This window comes from Lathamus discolor, chromosome 3, assembly GCF_037157495.1.
Source record: "Lathamus discolor isolate bLatDis1 chromosome 3, bLatDis1.hap1, whole genome shotgun sequence".
Taxonomy (NCBI): Eukaryota; Metazoa; Chordata; class Aves; order Psittaciformes; family Psittacidae; genus Lathamus; species Lathamus discolor.
The window spans coordinates 44,414,995-44,437,355 of NC_088886.1; the positions used below are offsets into that span (position 1 = coordinate 44,414,995).

The window sequence follows — 22,361 nt, forward strand, 5'->3', positions numbered from 1 at the left end:
CAATTTTGCAGGGAGCTCTGTTCAGACAGGAAAGAGACACACTTAAAGTCCTTATTCCTATTTCCCATAGCTCTAGAAAAACTGTGTGCGCAATTTATTTCCTAATTCAGGTGTCAAAGCTGTAATTTTTGTCTCCCTAACATTTGTCTGAAATAAGACACTGCTAGAACCATTTTTTCTTCCTTATGAGAGCTGCTGCTTCTTACTGTGATGCTTTGGGATTTTTTTGTTTGTTTGGTTTTGGTTGTTTTTTTTTCTGATCCAATTACTGGGATTTTTAATATTAAAAAAAATAAAATTAAGCTGTTGTAAAATTTTATTTTGGTGTCCTACTGGTTTTGATGATTATTTTGTCTGACTCTTGAAGCATAAAATCAGGGTCAATTACAAATGGAGTTCCTAGAGAAAGACACTGAACACCACAGATATCTTAACAGAAAAGTTAAAATCACAAATTTTGCATTTCAGTCTTCTGATACCTGTTGAAATATTGCCTATGTGTGCTTTTCATGCTGAGCAATGCTTAATTCTGATGTGTTTGCAAACCAAAGTGGTTTTTGTTTGGGTTTTATTTATTTATTTTTTTTTCATTTTCAATGGTTAAGTCTCCGCTCTTGTTGTGGAGCCATTTTGTTCATCTCCGTCCTCTATAATTTTTTTGGTCATTTTTTAATTCTAGTTTCTAAGAGATCAATTCTTTTACAAACTTCTAATATTGAATAGTAAGGTAAATGAAAGGCTTACATTGCATTTCTTTCCCCCTTATGTTCCAGGGTAATAGATGCATGAAATTGTAAAATTATACAAATACTTCAAAAGTGAATGTATTTTTAGCTGTAGTACAAGACTGCGCGAGAATAGAGGTATTGATTTCTTTTCTATTTTTTGGGGTCTTTGGCCCAGTAGGAATATAGATTCACAAAGAAAATGAAAGTTTAAATGTTGGCAAATATGAAAGGAAGAGTGTTAGCCAAAACGATTTTGGATTCATTGCGCTTTGAATGTTAGCTCCATAATTCTGACTTCCAAAACTGAAACGTTTGTAATGGATATAATATTTTTCCAAAATATATTTGAACAAATACAATAAAATTGCATCTCACTTAATTTTCTGAAACTGCATGTATATATTCTGTGTGCCAGAGAGTTTAACAATGAATCAAGTAATCTAGACATTTTTGGGAAATGTGTATTTGTCTTGCCTCAGTCAAAATCAGCTTTGAGTCTTCTAAAAACTACTACTTGCATCGTGTTCTGGACTTCTGTCATTCATGTTTTCCCAGATGTTTCATAGTAAAGTTGAAATACAGGTTTGTATTTTACTTAATTTTGCAAATTTACAATTTTCTTTGATTAATTCAGGGTTGCATTTTTGCTTTGCCAGTGAGTATTCTAGAGGACTGAAAAAATAATGTTGCAAAAACTGCCTAGCAATTTGAACTGATTTTTTTTACAGTGTGATATTTCATGGGCAAGCTGATGAAAATACCTGGAAACTACTTAATTGAAATTACTCGTAATTTAGGTGATAGACTCATTTATGCCACATAAAATATTACTTCTTTGAAGTAAGTGTCACTAGTAACGCTAATAGTTTTCAAGCTGCCTTTATGAAATGCCTACTAAGCACCACAGATTTGGCAAATATATCCTTCCACTTTCAACTGTGTTCGTAACTTTTACCTGGAAATAAAAAAATTGGCAAGTGGGCCAGTATTTTTTTAATCTATGTTTGGAAAAAGATATATTTCAATACAGTAGAAAGACAATATCAGTATTTGCTTTATAAAACCTCCAAGATCACCTAAATTAATGATACAACGTTTCTTGGAAGTGGCAAAAGTTAGAGCTTTGCTTATTATTCTAAAAGACCAGAAGCCTATTAATTTAGTAAACATGATCTCTTGTAAAGGACGATGCTTTTAAAAGTTCACAATTATGTGCAGGATGTTTTTTGTTAAAACAAAAACCAGAGGATGGTTATGTGAATTCTCGGGATATTTGTGGGTAGCATAAACATTTTGGTGACTGTTTTGGTTTATCCTGATGATTTTTAAAAGAAGACTGCTGGACTCCTTGGGTTACTTTCTAAAAAAATCTTTCATGGTTTCTTTGGCCAGATTTTCTGGTTTAGTGTTATTTAAAACTCTTTTCATTTTCAGATAACCCCAGATGTAGCTTGTGGAAATGCCAGTTCCAATAACTCTGCTGGAGGCCGGCTTATCTCCTTTGAAGTTCCACAGAACACATCAATAAAGTAAGAATATTTTTCATATGCGATGAAATAAAAAAATGCCTTTATTTTAATTTGCCTGCATATTTTAGATAAAGGTTATTCAGATAGGCAGGGTTGTCAAACGACTAGAAGTATATGAAAGAACTTCAGACAGACTTCAGGCATCTAGCAGTGCCATGTCAGCTCTTTGCTTGACATAATTTTTCCCACATATTTAATGCTTTAGAAGATGTAAGCATGTAAACCGTCTCTGGCCTATCAGAATGCATTAGAAATTAGGGCAGATGTGTTGAAGATGTCAGTTTGAGGAAGATACAACATTTCCTTTCTTCTTCATGCAGTGAACGCTTATTTCCCCCTTTAATCTTAAAATGCACTTGCTGGCAGAAAGTATTATTATTGACTATCTAAATGCATGTATTTTGTGCACTTGCATTTGATCTGGGTGTCATCATCAGCTGTGAAATCTTTGTGCGTGTCCTGCAAACACATTTCTCAAACATTCCAATTGATTTTGTATTATTCACTTTTCAAACTCACGCTTTTTCTATTGAATACGTGCTTTGTTATTTTAATTAACAGAACATGATTTCCTGGAAAGATCTGATTCTGTCAGCTGGGATGAGACATTTTCTTATAGCAAATTTTAGTTAAAATAAAAATCTGCCAACGTAGTTCTCTGGCTCACAGCTTTGCTGCAATTTTAGACTTACATTTTCCCCAAATAGCCTACTTTTATCATACTGTCATTTCATCTTTCAGAATCCCAGCTTTCAGTTAAAAAAGGCCATGCTCACAGGAAAAAACAAACTGATGCAAGCAGACAAGCTGCAGACAGTTTGGAGCAGTAACTGTTAAACGTGGGAGCTGTCCTACTCTTCCCACATCATGCTCATTCATTTAAGTCAGGAAGAGATCTCTAAGTGCGGATGCTCTGGTTGGTGGAATCTGTAAGCAAACAAGTGTCTTTTCATGAAATCAGGAATAAGTTGGTGTTTTTGGATGCTACAGCTGTATTTAGGACCCTTGTTGGAGGGACCACATCTTAAAAGAGTTTGCAGAATGCAGAGTCATTTTTTCACACTATATATCTTTAGCGGCGATTTATATCTAGGTGGATTAGTGCGGGTCAGTATCTATCTTTAGCTCATTCTATTATTTCCTTTACAGGTCCAAGTAACATCACTGGTTCAACTGCTGTCTCTGAAAGGAAAATAATTTCAGTTTAATAATTTTATTTTGCTTTGATTGTCAGGCAAGACCTAAATGTAAAACTGGCTGCTGTCCTGTTCTCATAGTGAGATGGTCAGCTTTAGGAGTAGCGATGAGGGTTGTTCTATTGTTCTTAAAGAGGACTCAAAATGCTGTCCAAAATTTAGCTTCTTACGATGTCTAGTTGAACTTTTTTTTCAACTTGTATCAAACATGATTACAAACTTTTTAATTTCTTGTTTTAGATGCAAATAAGAAGTAACGAGAAAAACTGCTGTGTGTTTTTAGCAGGATTGAAACAGTTTCAATGCAGGAAACTGTGGACCAGAACTTCATCTCTGGGTATTTCTAGGCCTGTTTTCACCAAGAGAGAATTACCAGTTTTCAGAAGTTGGATGCAGTTGCATTTGTATTTTTGGAGGATCATTCAAACATATTGGGATTCTTTTGGAGGAAATTAATGCCAATGTTTGTGCACTTGCCAGAAACACGACAGGACTTTATTTCTTTGTGCAGTTGAGTAAGGAAAAAAGTATCCTGAGAGGAAAGAAACACTGACATAGATACAGTGCTCCCTAGTGGAGCTGACAGTATATATGCAGTTGTGAATACTTACCCAATCTGTCGGTATTTAGGAGCACACGGTGTACTCAGTGACCTTGGGACCATTGCATGACTCATTTGATTTACAAGAATAAGCTGTTCTGAACCTTCAATCTGGTATGTCAAACATGAGGATTTCTACCAGGATCTGTCTCCCTGTATTGAACGAATATTTAATGTACTTCAGTAAACAAGCGGGCTGGATGTAGTTCAGCTGCAGAAAATGACGTAGATACAGAACGGAGGAACTATTCAAAAAAGCATAAATAGAAAAACTGAGAAGGAATGCTTTTATGTAATGTTCATGTAAAACTTTTCATGGCCACTAACATTATGCCCTTCAAGTATTAGAAATTGAGACTCTGTTATTAAATATTACTCTCGAAGAATTTTTTTTTTATTTTTGTGGACATGCTAAAACCTTTCAGGCCTATTCTTGATTCCATGTGAGCTTCATGTAAGTTTTTCTACTTTGTGGATAAACTTTTGTCCTGCAGTGGTGTACTTCCTAATAACACCAATTTCCCTTAGTGTAAATTATTCTTATAATTTCTTTTGTCAGAATAAGGCAAGATGCTACTGCTTCTCTTATCCTACTATGGAAGGTCACAGCCACTGGATTTAAACAGTGTTCACTTATTGATGGCAGAAGTGTCACTCTTCTCCAGGCACTGGGTGGACTTGTTCTTTCTGAAGAAATGCTTGCACTAGGAAACAACTACTTTATTGGTGAGTAACATGCTGATGTTTTGTTTATCACCTTTATGTGACAGCTGATAGTTTACCCAATATTTAACCAAAGAGGTAATTCCTTTAAGTGCTGCTGAAAGATCCAGATGTTGGGACTGTAGTTCATTCAAAGCACACAAGAGGTAAGCTAAATTTTTACAGAGGTGTCACAATTCAGTTTAAAATCTAGATGGTGGTTTTTGCCTGATACCTTTAGATAATGCAAGGTATTTTATATGTTGTATTTTAAAAACCATAAAGCTTTTGGTAAATGCCACAGTAAATAGGTCTGAATGTTTCAGAGTTTCTTTCTCAGATATTGTATTGTGGGATATTTTGTAAAGAACCTTAAGTCTGTGCACACTAAACTTGAAAAATTATATTAAAATATAATAGAAAATCTGATCTTCTAACAGTGTTTACATGCATTACTTTTTCTTTTCTAGTTTTGTCTCTGAGTATGAAATCTTAGAAATATATGTTTCATTGGGCAAATAAATGTTAAGTATCTTTGCAGAAGGGATGTAATGAAAATAGGCTGTTATTTTTAAGTGTATGGGAAATAATACTGATTTAGTACACTATTTATGCATAGACACAATAGACTTAATTAAATCGATCTTTTTGGGCAGATAGATAGTTTATTACACCAATGACATCAAAACCAAAGTCATTGTGATAACAGCATTTATTGCAATCTGCTTGAGTTCTGTATATCTTATAATGAAGATTAAGCTGCCACAAATTGTTATTCAGCAACCTATCGTGCTTATAAATGTAAAATTAAAAGCATCCTGATGCAGAAACATTGGGTAAAATTCAAAGTGTATAGCTGATACAGGAAACAAACAACCCAACCCACAGATGCAGAAGTAATGTCATGCTCTCTCCTTTTTGAGCTGTCACAAAGCAAAGATATTGCTTGAAGGTTGTTGCTATAATAATTCAATTATGATCAGTGGTGTTTTCTTATATTTATTTATAAAATAATTTTCCAGTTCCTTTTATTTTCTTTATTCTTTACTTCCTTCCAAGACAGTTACTTGGAGATATTTTTCTTTAGTTTATTTTTTTATTTAAATTATAAGATTTAAAACTCCCTATTTTATGCATTTGCCTTGTGGTAGTTAATGTATGATAAAAGGAAGTAACAACCTGGCGAAGACAGGATGATTTCTAAGACTTATGCACCCAATGAAGTACCTAAAGGCATAAATTGGTCTATAAGCTCCCAAACAGAAGGCTTAAGTTGCTCTGTGGAGGCTCCACTTGACTGTACATTACATGACATAAAGCAAAAGCTACTAATTTAGATAACTAAAATGAATATTTTCTTACTCTTTCATAGCTTTTCTTGTCCTGCTTGTCTCTCTGTAGCTGTCTTTCTCTCACTAAGATTTTTATTTTGAATTTACTGTGCTGTAGGTAACATGAGGGGAAAATAAATCTTTTTCCTTGATGAATACAAGCTAAGGTTTAGTTCATTAAAATTTTACTAATGATCTTGCTTCTTTCATGGAGTACCAATATTCTAAGACCTCTAATTTTACATCCATCTGGGTTTTTTTTTGGCACTTTCTTTGGTCTTTCTTCTTAATTTCCTGATAGTGAAATTCTCTGTGAAATTTTCCAGTTGTAGTGTAATTTATGTAAAGAACATGAATCATAAATGCATATGCATGTAGCAGCAGGGAGACTCCCATAGTACAGTGATGCATTCGTGAATAGAAGCATTTGAGTGCTTAGTAAAGATGAGTGCAGATATAGTGCATTTGAATTTTTAGAAATCCTATTTATTTTAGCAAATGGACGGATTATCTGTAGTGCTTTTCATAGAAAAATGAATATGAAACATTCCCTCTGCATATCTTTTACTCCTGCGGCATTGCAACTCTGCACTATGATATAAAAGAGTAATGAGATAACTCAACAATTTTCTGGAGTAAATTATTCTGTGTGGCCTTAATTTAGTTGTATCTTTTCCCAGAATAAATTACTTTTATTAAAACACTTGAGTAGAAGAAGGGTGAAATACTAAAGGGATAAGGAAACTGCCAGTTTCAGCACTTCCTGTGTGATTCTTGATATACGTGTCAAACATATTCTTAGGTACGATGAGTCACATTTGATGATTTGATATAAAAGAGCAATAATGTAGCATGTGCTTTTATTGAAGATACTTAAGGTAGAACAATCACAAGGCCACAAGATAGTGTAGGATGCTGTAAGCACAGAATCACACAGTAAGGCTGTGGACCATGCCAGCTGATAAATTTATTTTCTATATTTTCCCTTTTTTCCCCTCACAATTTTTCTGTTTATTCAAATGAGTTTTTAAAGGATTTTTTCTCATAATTTTTGAATTCTGTAAACTGCATTTCTTTTATGTTTTAAAAAATTTCTAGATAGAACTCTGAAATAAAACTGGGGAAGATAGATTGAGCATGGGAATTTGTTTTTGTGTGTGTGTGTCTTTCGATCTGCATCTTATTTGAGTCACTTCTCACTGTGTTGCCTCCATGTTTTGTTACTCAGCAAGGTACTTTAATTACCTCTTGCAAATCTTTCTGAATAAGATGGCTGTCAAAGTTAAAATATTTAGGGAAATACTGTTTGGTTTGTGTTACCTCATGGTGACACAAGTTGAAAGTTGTTTAGACAAGATTGAAAAGTCAGTAGTAATGTACTGGTTTGCTGATCGTGTGATTCAGGGCATAATGTCTACAGGATGGAAAGAATGCTGTATCTAAGATCTAAAAATAGGCACCTTGATCATAATGCCCCAGAGAACAGTACCTGCTCTGTATGAGAATGAAGGGTTTAAGGAAAGGAGAAGAGTGTAATACAACTAAACAAAAAAGAGCAGTCTGTTTTCTATAATGTGATTTATAAAATGGTTGCTGCTTTTGCAAACAGGCTTCTGTAGTGCAGAAAAAGAGTTATGATGCTGTGATCAATGCAGCATGATTATGTTGTTAACTACAGCATTTACCCCATTAGAATAAGTCCCAGTAGATGGGCAGAAGTACTGACTTGAAGACTGGCTTGAACCTTATGTAATGACTTTGTAAGATTTGGTACTACCGACATGCCAGTCTTCTAAAATAAATTATTATGTTTTATTAGAAAGTATACTTATTAGCCAATGGGAAAAAAGACCAATATGGCTCAGGTTTTGAAGTGAAAAAGCCCCTGAAATTACTGATTCGCTCACTGATTGCGTGTAGGGTGAAGCACAGAGCATACCTCAAGGTGCTGATGGCTTTTAATGTCAAGTTACTACTAGACAAAGTCAATCACTAAGTGGTTGATCTGTAGCACAAGACAGATGAATTGTTGATTTCTGCTCACCGTTTGCAACAAAAATGCTTCATTTGATGTTAAGAATTCAAAAAGTCTTGTATTTGGATAGCTATGGGTGGATGTTGGGAAGTGTAGCAGGAGGGAATTTAACATATTTTTAATGAGATGGCAGTTAAGGAATTTGACGCTTAAAACATTAATTCATGGAAAGTCTGCCTTTTACTTCAATAGAGTTATAGCTTCATGCTATTTGTCCCAATATTCTTTGAAGTTAATGAGTTATTGTTGCATATATTATTTATAAGATTTATAAAATGTCTCATCAATATGTGTTTTAATTCAGGATTTTCATACAATCATGCTAACAATAATAGTACTAGAATATTTGAAAACAATCGTAAAATGTAATCTTGTTACTGTCACACACACCTATTCTTCATTGCAACATATCTTGAAAAATTGAAATCAGATTAAATACGTTTTTCAAGTCTGAAAAAAAAAGATAAGAGTGCCCTGATACCCTGTCAGTTTGTGCATGTCTTTCAGACTCAAGCACTCATGAATATTAATAGGTTACAGCTAAGAATCTCTGTGGTGAGTTGAAAGTGCTGCTTATTACTAAAGGGTGTTTTGGTTGGAATCTAATCTGCTCAACACTGAGCACTTCTTTCATGGAATAATATACTGTTTCTGGGAACATATGCAGGAACATGTAAATTTTCTATATAGACTCGTTGCAAGTGTGTATATTTACTAAATTGATTAAATAATATCTCTCGAGAAAAAAATGCATTTATATTTTCTTTAGAAAATAAGAAGGCCTTGATGAAGGATCTTGAAGGACATTATCAACTTGTATGGCAACTGTCTCAAAAATCTTGTATGATTTGTTGCACGCATCTTTTTTGTTAAAACATGCAATCACACGGATTGAAAACTGGAACATTTATTCTAAAACACAGTCTGCTATCAAAATAGTAAAAATCCCAAACCCAACATATACTAAAACCTTTAATTAAAATCTTTATACCATTATAATTTCTTTTTTTTTCTTTTTAAATTGGGTAATAAAGTTACACATTGTATGATTATTGCTTCAATAGTGTTTGAGATTTTGGGTATAATGTAGAGCATGGAGTTGGAAGTGCTGACTGTGTGCATGCAACCTATTTCTTTCCTTTCTCCCAATAACATTAAAAAAATGCAATTATGTTTTCAGGTCTGTATCATGGTTATTAGGATATTAACTCTTTTGACATAAACTGCTTCTTATCGGCTTCCATGATAAAATGTTGGAAAAATTGCTTTTCTGCATTGGTGTGCCCACTCTTTTAGCTGAAATGATGGGAGCTGTTTCAGAAAAATAGTAAAACAAAGAGCTGGGTGCTATTATTTTGCCTCCATAGGTAATATGATAGAAAAACCTGTATACCTACATCGAAAAAATGCTTGTAAATGTCTTGAAATTACTTGCTTTTTGACGCTGTGCTTAATTTATTACTTCCATGGTGCAGCTTGAAAAGCAGCTTTCATGAGATATTGCTACATTTATATTTTTGTTTTTTTTCTCTGCTTATAAAAAGAAGAAATATATAAGGAAATCTGCTATTTCTCAGATAAGACCTTGCAGATAATAAAGCAGAAAGTTTAACATTTAATATGAATGAATATTTTTATCTGAATAGAAAATAAATCCTCCAGTACAATCGTTTTTTCATCACAACAAAGAAAAACTGGTATAGACCAGGTGTGTAAAATGGTTTTCTGCAAGATGCTTGGCCTTTTAGATCAAATACAATTTAACTAATCAATTTAAGCCATAATTGTAAAGTATTTTAAAAGTATTTCTTTAAGTAAAGGTGGTAGCTGTATGAACACATTTGGAAATGGATGCTGTAGAATCTTTATGAAGAATACTGATGCTATTCAAATGCCAGCACCTATCAGCTTGCTTGAATTCCACAAAACTTTCTGAAGTTTTGCTTTCATTTTAATTTGCTTTTCATTTGCTTTTCAAATTAGTGCTTGGCTCCTCAAGCACAAGAGATCAGTTGCATTTTAAAAAGTGTGTGAACCATATGTGCATATGGCATCAGAAAGGATAGTATCTCCCTACCCAAAATGCTGTCCTGGCTTTCTAGTGCAGCAAAGTATTTTCTTTGTTATCTCTGCTCTGAGCAGTTATTTGCTCTCTTGGTGCTCCTTGGGTTATTTAACGAATCTCTTTGCAACATCTCTTCATACATTAACAAATGATCACCACTAATATGGCTGCAGGTATATTGAATAGGCGAAATGAAACTTAGTGTCCAAAATACTATACTAAAAACAATCTAGAGAGATATTTTGAAAGAACTGAGTCTGATCTTGCTCCTTTTTATCTGGCTATAGAATTTCAGATTAGGAAACACGTTGTAACTGTCTTTTGGATGCTGTATTTTGTGTTGTTACACATCTTTAAAACAGAGACATATTTTCATCAAAAGAAAGCAGTTTGCTACATGTTGAAATTGTTTTTACTTAAGCAAAAATAAAATAGGACAATTTTATTTCATAGTAGGAGATGTGTGAACTCGCTGAAAGCCACATAATCAAGTTACTCTAGCTTTAACAAGTTACCATGTGTCAGCTGAGCATCTGTGTGAGCTCTTAGCCCATGGCATATGTGCAGTCATAATAATCACAATGCCTTGCACATGCCATAGCTGGAGTGTTCATGCAGTCCTGCTGCTCTGCTGTTGTGCAGTAATGCGTGTGTATGACTATTTAGTTACGTCTGTGCAAGTCAGCCTTGCTGCTGGGGGAATACAGTGACAAGTGCTCCAGTTAATGGGGTTTTCATTTTTATGTGTGCAATTTTGCTTGGAAGGGCCCTGCTGTAGGCAGTATTGAGTATTGTGCTCAACTGTGAACATTTCCCTGGGGTTCTAGGCATGAGAGCTAACCTTGCAGAAAATGGCTGTTTGATAAATACTAGCAGCAGCAGAAGTGTGAAGAACATAAATAGTTCAATCGAGTGTTAATTTCAGCTATTTTTTCAAAAGATCATCCTATAAGGCGAAAAGTTAAGCATTCATATGACATCCAAATCATTCTGAAGAATGCTGTTAGGCTATATAAGAAAGGATATCTTTGTAAATACTATAAAAATCGATATCCTGCGCTGTCCTTCATGATCAAATTACATGGACCTCATCTCACATGTAAACAGATGTAAACATTTGACTATTTACTTTTTTAATACATTTTATTGTTTTACGGTAACATCTAAATAATTTTTACTCTTTAGAGTAATCTTGAATTAATATGTTATTATAATTAATTTTATTCACTTCCACTTCTAGCAAGTAACAATGGGAAATTATTTTCTTTGGAAATGCATTTGCTCAAACATGTAATGCTTCTTGGCAAAATACCTTTTGTTTGTTTATTTAAGATTTCTCTTTCTTATAGGACTTTTCAGACCAATTCACACTCAAGGTATTTACATTCAGTCGATCACATGGTTGTTTGCACTGTGAGATCTCGGGCAAACTGCTTAACCTGACTTGTAAAATAAGGATGGCAATGCATAATTTAAAGGGAAATGTGAGGCACATTTTAATAATGCTTGTAATATGCTTTGAGATCTTCAGCTACTAGTGTAACATACTGAACAGTGTATTTAAAAGTAGGGTACCTACTCATAATTCTTTAAGGTGAACCACTCACTATAGATAAATCCTGGCCAAACTTGCCATCCTATCTACCTCAGTTCCCCTCATCAGCTATGCCGTTTGTATTCCACCACACTTAACTACTTTGGAAAAGTGTGGTATCAGAGATTCTGGTGGTCTACGTTTGTGCCCAAAATGTTTTGCTGTCAGCTTGGCAACATTGTTGAGATGCTGATAAATAAGCATACAACGGGGAACTTGTGATGTAGGAAATCTATTAGAAGATTAGTCTTGTCACCCTTCACTGGGCTTTCACCATTATTTTGGACAGTAAGCAGAGTCCTTGAAGCCATGACAGAAGGTCACACTCTAAGCTGCTGTCACATCTCCTTAATAAGCTATATGCAAGAAGTTTCATAAGTGTAAGTACACTCTTGTTAGCTGACTATTTCATAATCCTATCATGGATTTTGGTCCAGTCAAGCTATTAAGTTGGGTAATTGTTTAGTAACATTGAAATTCAGAAGCTGGCATTTGGTTTAGAGGAAATGTAATGGAACATGTGGCTGGGGATTTCTCTATGCTAAGTGAATCCAACTAGTTTGCTTAGTTCATAAATGTCTTTTAACTGTGAGTCCTGCAAAACTGAGCTCTGGCTTGAAAGTCAAGCTGTGTGCTATTTCTTCCCAAAGTTTTGATAATAACTTCCTGATATCCAAATTTTTTTTTTTTTGCTCTCTGTTAAACCTGTGTAACACTGTAATTGTCAATCTGTCCCTGACAGAATTCCAGCAATGTTACTGAGAATATAACTTGACCAGCAGCACATTTATCTTTATCACTGTAATGGTGATTACGTCTAAAAAGGAAGCATATGTTTGATTTTTCAGAGCCCAGGATGAGTTTTTGGTACTGGTAATGAAAGAAGCAAGTATATCTATTTTTAAACTGAATGTGACTATGACATCAGTTTTGAGAGGAAAAAAAAAAATACAAGAGAAGTTTTACAGTCGCTTTCCAGCACAACAAAAAACTATTTGAATTGCTGTTTCATGTGAATTTTTGAAAAATAAAGTATTTAAAACAGCTCTTGAACTGATTCTCACTAAATCTGTATTTACTTTCAAAAGTAGTATCTGACCAAGGCTTCTGTGACAAAGCACAGTAAGCATTCTGATCTGTATAAAATTTGGGAGAGATGTACCACTTATCAAAAATGCTATTTCTGGGCAAAATAGCAGTTTTGTGATTGCAGCTGTATTTTTGTATTCCCAGATGCTGTGTTGCCTAGCAGTATCATTACAGAGTGATCTCAGATGTTCTGTACAAATATCTTAAGGCACTGATGGCACAAAAGCACTGCATCAAAGATTGCTAATGTCATCGACTACCTGTTTCTCACTTACTGTTTTCTGCTTATGTATGAAAATAATCCTAAGGCAAACTAGGAAAGGATTCCTGACCCGTTTTTGCAGAACCTGTAGAACAGTATTAGTGTCAGGGCCCTGAGGGTATTGATAGGCTTTAATGACCTTGACCATTAGAGTCATGGAAAAAAGACGATAAATGACTGTGTTATTTGTGAATCAAAAGCATGCCTTTGCTATTTCAACATGTAAAGGTAAATTTTCACAATCAAGTATATCATGAGGACATCTTGTTATGCTTTTTCACTTGTTAGGTCTCTAAAATGAGTTGAACATCACTTCCATGAATAAGAAGGACTGAGCCCTCCTGGATTTGCTAGACGAATAACGACTATTTGAGATTGTGATATACAATGCCATAAGAGAGGGAAATTGGTTTGCAAGTTAAACTGAATTTACTACTTCATGCTTAGATCCGAAAAGGTACCTAAGCATGGCAGTGATTAGTATAGACCTCTATGGTTGGCTTCATAGTCTTGAATGTTAACTGTATCCTATGATATATGGATAGTGTAAGTCTTACGGACATGAATAATCTTTGAATAAAATTTGGACATAAAATTTTAGGAGGAAGGACTAGAATTTAAGTCTCTCTCCCTTTGTAGTTTTTCTGTAGGGTACTGTAATCAATCCCCTTCCCCCAGCTTCCTTTCTTTAAATTATTCTTATGCCTGCAAATTTCAGTGGCCACAAAAGAAAAGTTTGAGCGTATTGATCACTCCTATTTAGCCTGCTGGATAACATTTTCTCCTGTGATGTGAGAGATGTAGTCAAACAGCAAAGTCCTCTTTGATCTCTTACACTTTAGGTTAATTCTGTAGCTTTCCATTATCTGTGGATGAGCTAGCAGATGTACTTATGTAGCTTCTATTCTGGATCACTAAGGCTTCAAAACTATGGTTCAATATGTTCTGACAGCAGCCATATTGTTTCTAGAAGCTGAAATCAGGTCTAGAAGTGTTATAGCTTCGTTATGTTATTACATGACATGAACTGATGATGTGGTGCAGGCACACCCAATACCACTGCTTTGCTCCTGAAGGACCGATTTTGTTTTTCTTACAACTGTATGTATGCCAATTTTCCTTTTTCCAAATTGTGAATAAGTACTGTACACCGGCAATGGAGTGGAGAAATGAGATCACCTTGTTCTGGGGACCTTACTCTTTTCCTACCCACTTTGACTTAGAAATGGCCATAGTACTAAGGCTGTATACAGCGCAGGGAAGCTGTAGGCACATAGTGTCTTTGAGAACTCCACTGCTTTGCCAAATGTTGAGGTTGGCTACTGACCCCAAAAGCTTTTGGTGTGGGAAAGTGTTAAGAGAGAAAACCAGAACAGACAGAAACTGACAGACATCTCACTGCTGTCTCATTTCCTTGGGAAACCAGGCTAAAAATAAGTTGAGAACTTGGAGACTGATGCTTCATTGTGAGTGTCCAACTGCCTTGGCAGTCATACTGTCTCATCTAAGAAACCTTTAGGAGGACTCATAGAGCTGTATTTTTGTAAACTGGAACTTTAATGTAGGGAGCTATTACTGTATTTCTGCTGTAAAAATACAGAATCATAAAATGGATTGGGTTGTGTCATAGTTTAAGCCCAGCTGGTAACTCAGAACCACGCAGCTGCTCGATCACTTCCCTCTCTCTTCCACCTTGCTTCTGGCAGACTGGGGAGGAGAATCAAAAGAATGTAAACCCCACAGGTTGAGATAAGAACAGTCCAGTAACAAAAGAATAATACAAAACTACTACTAACAATAATGGTAAGGGACATAACAAGGGGAGAGAACATAAAACTTAAAAAGGGAAGGGGAAAAAACCCAATAATAAACATGATTGATGCACAGTACAATTGCTCACCACCTGCCCACCGATACCCAGCCTGACCTGAGCAGTGATTAGTCCCTTATGGGTAACTCCCCCCAGTTTAGATACTGGGCATGACATACTGTGGTATGGGATATCCCTTTGGCTAGTTTGAGTCAGGTGTCCTACCTCTGCTTCTTCCTGGCTTCTTGTGCCCCTCCTCACTGGCAGAGCATAAGAGACCGAAAAGTCCTTGATTGGTGTAAGCATTAGTTAGCAACAACTAAAACATTTCTGTGTTGTCAGCGGTGTTCTCAGATTGAAGTCGAAAACACAACACTGCACCAGCTGCTAAGAAGGAGAAAAATGACTGCTATAGCGGAACCCAGGACAGGTTGGAAGGAACCTTAAAATCATACAGTTTCATTGTGTGATTTTACATACAGTAAAATGTACTGCCACAGGCAGGGACACCTTCCATTAGATCAGGTTGCTCAAACCTCTGTCCAGTCTGGTCTTGAACACTTCCAGGGATGGAGCATCCACAACTTCTCTGAGCAATGTGTTCCAGTGCCTCACCACCCTCATAGTATTGTTTCAACCATAGATGAATATATGTTGGAATACATATAGTCACTCCTTAGAATACTCTTGAGCCAATTGCAATGGACAAGAGTGTGTAATAGCATTGGGTGCATACCAAGATCTAGCTTCAATTTGTGCCTTCCATTAACATAATATGCAATCAGATAATGTTCAGAGTTGGTGGCCTATTAGCTCGTCTTCCTTATTTTAGCAGTCTACCATGGGCCAGCTTGCTCACCTCAGCCTGCTGTGCATGGAAATAAGGTATTGTTCAGAAATGGGACTCACAAAGGAAGCAAATCAGTTTGTGTATCCTAGAAAACCTACAATCAATCAATCAATTAATGAGTAGTGGTAATCTTAATGGCACGGTATGACCTTGCTGAATGCCCCTAGACATGAAGACACCTGTAATCTTTTATTTTTACTTTATTCCTTATTTTTCATTCTTTCTTGATGTGAGAGAAACAGGAGCATATGTACTTTGTGCTCCTAGGTGTAAGGAGGTGAAACTACCAGAGTGGAACGAGCTGCAGTTTATGTTACAACACATACTGCCAATGAAATCATGAAGGCATTTCTCAGACTACCAAATGTGTGTGCACAAAGCTCAAAAATGCCTCCTCTGCAATCCAAATGACTTTTTAAATCATATTATTATTTATTAGGCTTTTAAATTGTTTCGGTAGTATTACTATAAATAGCTCTATCCTCAATTCTTCAGATTAAAATACTCTGATGTCATTATATTTTAACTAGCTCTAGAAAACCAGGAAGATTAAACTGAACAGAATTACTTTCTGGTATAAACAGCTGTAACATTTTTCCTCAGACCTTAGATGAAGAGAGCTGTAAGAATGCTTGTGAAATTATTCTCCTACCTGGAAGTTAAAAATAGAACTTGAAACTCACTTTAGTTCATTTGCTGTTATGAGAATTGAAGATGGAATTAATTGAAATGCTATGACCCGAGTTAAGCAGGATGCCATATATAGGCGATGAGATAAGCTGCTTTCTAGCTTTAAAAGCTGGAGATCTCAGAAAGTTGTATGCAACTTCTATAGAGTGAAAATAAATAACCATGTTTTTATTTTTCTAGTCTTTGGAAATTAGACAAAATAATTAGGAATTGCAGGAAAATATGTGGCATTCCAGTGTGAATAATGATTTTTTTCCAGTGTTTTGGCTAAGGGCTTTTGATACCAAAATAGTAACAAGATTGAAAGTACAAAGAAGGTTGATTTAATATTCCTTTAGGGAACTGTCCTGAAGAATATGTAACAATCTGCTTCAGACAAGCAAATGTGAACCCAAAGACATTTTTTAAATACCACATTCTTTCAAGCATTCACATATAATTGCATGGTTGCCAGTGACAATCTCATTCAATTGTTAAAGGAAATAATTCTGGCTCCATCTTTGAACAGATGGTTAAAAATGGGGTGTGTATTAAGGCCAGAATAAATTGGCTTGCTTCGAAGAGGTCAGCAGATTACAGTAATGTTTACTAGCCAAAACAGACCATTAGACATTTGGAACTATACCCAGTACACACATATATATATTTTTAATCTGATCTTTTAGAGTACTTAGCTAGCTTGTAGAGGCAATATTCAAGCTGATGACATCTATACTGGACGTGAGATTTTCCTGCTTTGAAGATACGGTTTAGGGATCATTGTTTCTAACATAGACCACTATTTGTTGAAAGGATGCAGGATTTAAAAAGTGAAACCTAAATTAAGGAACAAAGAATGGAAGTCTTCCATATGACTTTTTTTAATGGAATTTGTAAAATTAGTCATGCTTGACACTCTGATATGCCAAATCAAAGTAATGTTTAGCAGCTGTTCTGGAAAGAGAATTCACCTGAAATTCAGAGAGTTTCATGAAACTTGGGTTTATTACTGTTCATTCCAAATATTATCTCACACTTTTTTTTTTTTTTTCTGCTTGACTATGTAAATATTCAAGTATTGCTATTTCCAGTCTATAATGCAGGAAGCTAGATTGCATCTTCGAACTTCTTTTGAGGTTTAGGCTATAAATGGATTCTAGAATTCAAAGTAAAGAATATTAGAGAAAACTTTCTATGTCATTCATTCCTTCATCTAGTTACCGTCATTATTTTTAAAATTAAGGATATTTAGATAAAAAAAAAATCATCCGTTTTTAACTAAGTTCTCTCTCTTAATTTCTATAAGAAAAGTATGATCCTGCAGTGGTCCTGTGTCTGTAACTTCCCATTCTGATATTAGAAACAGCCTTAGACCCTTAGAAGTCTATCCACAGTAAGAAAAGTGAAGTCAAATTAAAGTTTGACAATTTATGGTGCATACAGTATATGCACTATATCAAACCCACAATTTTTATGTCACAGCACATTTATTCTGCTACAAGCCTCTAGAACACTAACAGCCAACAAATGCCACACATGGAAGGGCTGTAACCTGGGCGGAACAATGCTGTTTGAGCACAAGTGAAGTATAGGAGCAGTGTATGTAATTTGATTTGAACTCTGACTTAATTGTGTATGTCATGGGCTTTGTATGTGCCTTATTTTATCTATTATGCTGGCTTTTATTTTATTTTCTAGGTATATCTGTTAGAAATATGGGTGATAGGGATGTAATTATGCTCCAGTGTGTTTTAATAGCTTCTAACCAACTATATTTTAATTCCATGCAATTTGAAGAGGTAGCCAGAGATTAATGAATTTTCCTGTTCCTTGTCAAATGTTCCCATTTTCATGTTTTGTTTGTCTATACCTGGTATATCACTGTATAGAGCAATCAGATCACACATTCAATAGTACTTGTATTACAAGCATAAAAAGAAATGCTGTCAAGCTGTGTATATATGTCCTTGCAAACTTCATGAAAATACAGCCATCTGTTACCCATGTAATGCAGTTTGCGATCTGTGTGCTTTTTAGCTCTGCTATAACTTTTAGAAATTCATATAAACATTTTCTCTACTGAATTTGATTTTGATATTCCTTGTCATTAAAAACTTAAAGAATTATATTTTAACTTACCAGAAAGTTGCAGGCAAAAGCGTTTGCTTATTTGAGACCTGAAAAAAGACAGCAGATTAGAGCTTTGTGTGTAGATCTATTTCACCAGCCTGCCTCCCTTTGTTAATCAATATGATGAGTGCTTGTTTCCAAACTATATTCTTGTTTTTATTTACATGCGTTAAATTTAGATAGTTGTGTATGAAATATGAGCAATGTTGGTCTTCCTTGCCAGTTTCTTTCAATTAATTTTATTTGTTTGTCTAGTGGTACATCAGTAATACGTATTGGTGTATTTTCTTCTACAGTAAGATTTATTTATGTATTTATTTTTTTCTAAGGTTTTCTGAATGATTCAGTTACTAAGTGCATTGTGGCTCTTCGCTTGACTGTGATAGTGAAAGTCAGTACCTGCATGCCTGTGGGAAGCCATTCAGATAACTTCCAGTGTTCGGGGAAAGGAAAATGTATCACCAAACCAGATGAGGTAAGGTGAATTTCCTGTAGTGTGGAAATTCCGTACTAATATAAACACAAGGTAAGTTTTTCTTGGGCCTCAGAGTACGTGCATGCCTTGCTGCTGCATAACAGGCTTCTAAAGCTCACAGATGTTACTAAATAATAACAGTATATTTATTTGTTATTCGTAAAACTCAAGCACTTAAAGCAAGAAAATAACTAAGATGAGATAAAAAGATTCATACCCTGGCAAAAAAAAAACAGTTCTTCAAGTCAGGTGTAGGGTAATGTCTACTGCATCTTACTGTCACTATATGAGAATATTTCTTTATGAGATGAAGGGCATCTTTATGAGATGGTGGGCAGCTGGGATCCTCAATGTCCAGAACTGTGTGTTCCGGTTTGTTCAGTCTTCAACCTTCTTTCAGTTTTAGGTCTGATTTAATCCAGTATTTATCTCTCCATGTCTCAATAATTTCTCACTTGGAAACAAAAAGGAGTAATTTGGTAATGTTTGGAAGTTTTCCTGTGCGGTTTTCTCCTTTACAAGATACTGCGCTGAGAGATTGCAATAGTGACAAAAATTCCACTGGCCACTGTGATGTTTTTGTGCTATCTAGTAACATGAGAACATAACAACCAAGCATGTCAGATCTGCAGCCCATATTACTGCTTTTACAGAACCAGTCTGGCCTTCTGTGAATGCGATCCTGTATTCTCTTGTTACTTTCTATATGTGTTGTTTTATTTAATGGATTAAAAGTAATTTACAGCACAAATATGCACAGTTAATCTTTGGTTTTATTAATATTCATTTGGGAGATAAAAGCAATAGCAACTGTTGAGTAAATATTAACAGCTGTGAGCCTGCCGTGAGCACAGAAAATTTGGCATATTTAGGGAATTCACTGTTAGTTCATCTGCTACCAATTTCTGATTTAAATTCTCAATAAGCATGCTTGATAGAAAAATGACCTTTTGAACAATAATAATAAAATTGCTACTGTAATCTATATATGCATGGTAGTGCTAACAGCTGGAATAATTAAGCATCTAATTTCTCAAAATGAAAATTTCAAATGCTTGAGGTAAAGTGTGAACACAATTATTGCAAGATGCGTTTAGAAGTAAGTGCTACTCTACCATACCAGCTGGCTGGTATCCAAACCAACCACTAATTCAAATACAATGTCCTATTTCGTAGTCCAGTTTAGTTTTTCTGCTTTAATATATTTCACAATTTTAGTTTACAAATTCAGTATCTTGCATTTGGTTTATGTTTATTCGTGTTCAAATTTACTGTATATAACAGCATACCAAAATGTCTCATTTTTTCCATTTTTTCTCAAATAAGAGTTAAAGCCTTTCATAAATAGTTGTTTTCTCTGTTTTCATGGTATTTGTCCATTTTCATGAATTTAATTGCTTTCTCTTATTGCATGTCATATCTCACAAATAACAATAAATCCTGTTTCTATGCAGAAAAATAAGTGCTTTTCTGTATTAATGAAAATGCATATATAGCCTTTAATAATTATCCATGTTTTGCAAATCTTTGTGACATAGCAAGTAAAATAAAATACACTTTTGAAAAGAAAGACAATTTGCTTCATGGCAAGAAAGAGGAGCTAGTATGTCACTCAAAAATAAAAGAAAGAAATCAGGACCTCTATGTCCTCACCTGTACTCTTGACATTGGAAGTTTTATGTGTTAAAACTAGAACTGATAAAAGAATCGCCCTTACTCACAGGTAAGTGTGTTGCTTTCCCTGAAAAAAAAAAAAAAAAAAAGAAAAGGATTGATGGATTTTCATACTTTTCCACCTATGTTTTCTTTGAACCCAAGAGTGATAAGAGGAAAATTTATTAAGTGGTGTTTTTGATGTACTATGCACTAGGTTGCAGTTGGCTGACACCCCTGTGGCTGTAACTGTAGGACATAGAAATCATGCTGAAATCTGATTACGAAAAGGCATCTACCAATTCATGACAGTCAGAGAACTAGAATCAGGATTCTAATAATAATATCTCTTATCTTCAAACAAAACCTCAGAAATGTAATTTCTTTTATTTTCACTGTCACAAACTGCTCCTGAATTTTCTAGAGCTTGAACAAATGAGGAAAACTTATCAGTGATCCTCAAAGAGTGGTTTGAGGTAGCCTGCTGGGCTGGGGTAGCTCACTAAAACCTCAGATACAGTTTTTTGAAATATACATAATTTATGTCCAGTCTCCTACTCCAGGGAGAATAAAACTGATTCAGGTCCAGCATAAGCCACATATGTCAAAATAGAAGGTGCATAATTCATTAAGCCAGGTATTTTTGCTATTGTTCAACTCATCTTAGGTAAAATATGCTCTAAAATGTCTTGATGATTTTCCTAATGATGGAGCAAACAACTACCAAAATTACATGTACCGACTGCTGTGTCAGTTTCCCACAAGACGCATCTTCTGCACTTCTTTTTGTAGAATTGGAACGTTAATCTTCTTTAGGTTTACAACATGCTCTTTGTGATTTGCTGTTTGTTTTTATCTATAATTCATTCTGTTTTGCACAACGTAGTCTTGCAGATTGCAGAGCAATTCCTTAGAAGAATACATAAAAGGCCTAATACCATGAACAAACTAAGAGCTCTGCTGGCTGTAGTGATTGCTTCCAGTGCCAAGAAGATTAATTATTGTCTTTGTGATTTTATGTACTTCATAATTTTATTCTAAATCTAGTTTAATGTAAAAGAATGTAGTAATACGTCTGCTTAATGGGAAAGTTAAATGTGATTAACAATCTACAGTGATATAAGTGCAGTGGCATACTGTTATCTACGGAGTGCATAAAACTATAAACAAATTCTGGTCTAACTTGGAAGTCTCATCCAGATTTTATTTGTTTATTACTTATACATAATTTAGCTTCTGCTCAGCTAGTGCTTTTTACGGAGTGTGAATATGGAGAGGAAAGCTTTTAATGGCAGAATTCTTCTCAGTTGTTATTTCTTTAGACAGGAATATTTTGAACAAAGTTTTGTGAAGTGATGTGGAGTCAAATTGATGCCTTTTCCTTCCTGTGTGCAAAGTTTGTATCTCTGCTTTGCTGCCATGCTTGCCTTTCTTCCACAATGGAAGTGTTAATGTGTCAGAAGGATAATACTGGTCTTGGCATGATCCAAATATAAATACCACTTTCACGTTCATGTACTCAGCTTTACACCAGAATAATTTGTCCTCAAACTGGTTAGCTGTGAATGGAAGAGAAAAATGTTGGTATTAACCGAAAGAGACTTGTTTGGTGTGATTTTCTAATTCCATGTAGATTTTTTAA

The 22,361-nt window shown here is 34.9% G+C and overlaps 1 protein-coding gene across 1 annotated transcript in view; it reads left to right on the forward strand.

The window, feature by feature from the left end:
- The window catches only part of DNER (delta/notch like EGF repeat containing), a 125,036-nt gene that overhangs the window by 56,753 nt on the left and 45,922 nt on the right, over positions 1-22,361 (forward strand). Inside the window, exons 3-5 of the mRNA XM_065672664.1 lie at positions 2,163-2,257; positions 4,614-4,780; positions 18,921-19,066. Coding sequence (XP_065528736.1) covers positions 2,163-2,257; positions 4,614-4,780; positions 18,921-19,066 — 408 coding nt within the window. The remainder of the gene's footprint in view (positions 1-2,162; positions 2,258-4,613; positions 4,781-18,920; positions 19,067-22,361) is intronic.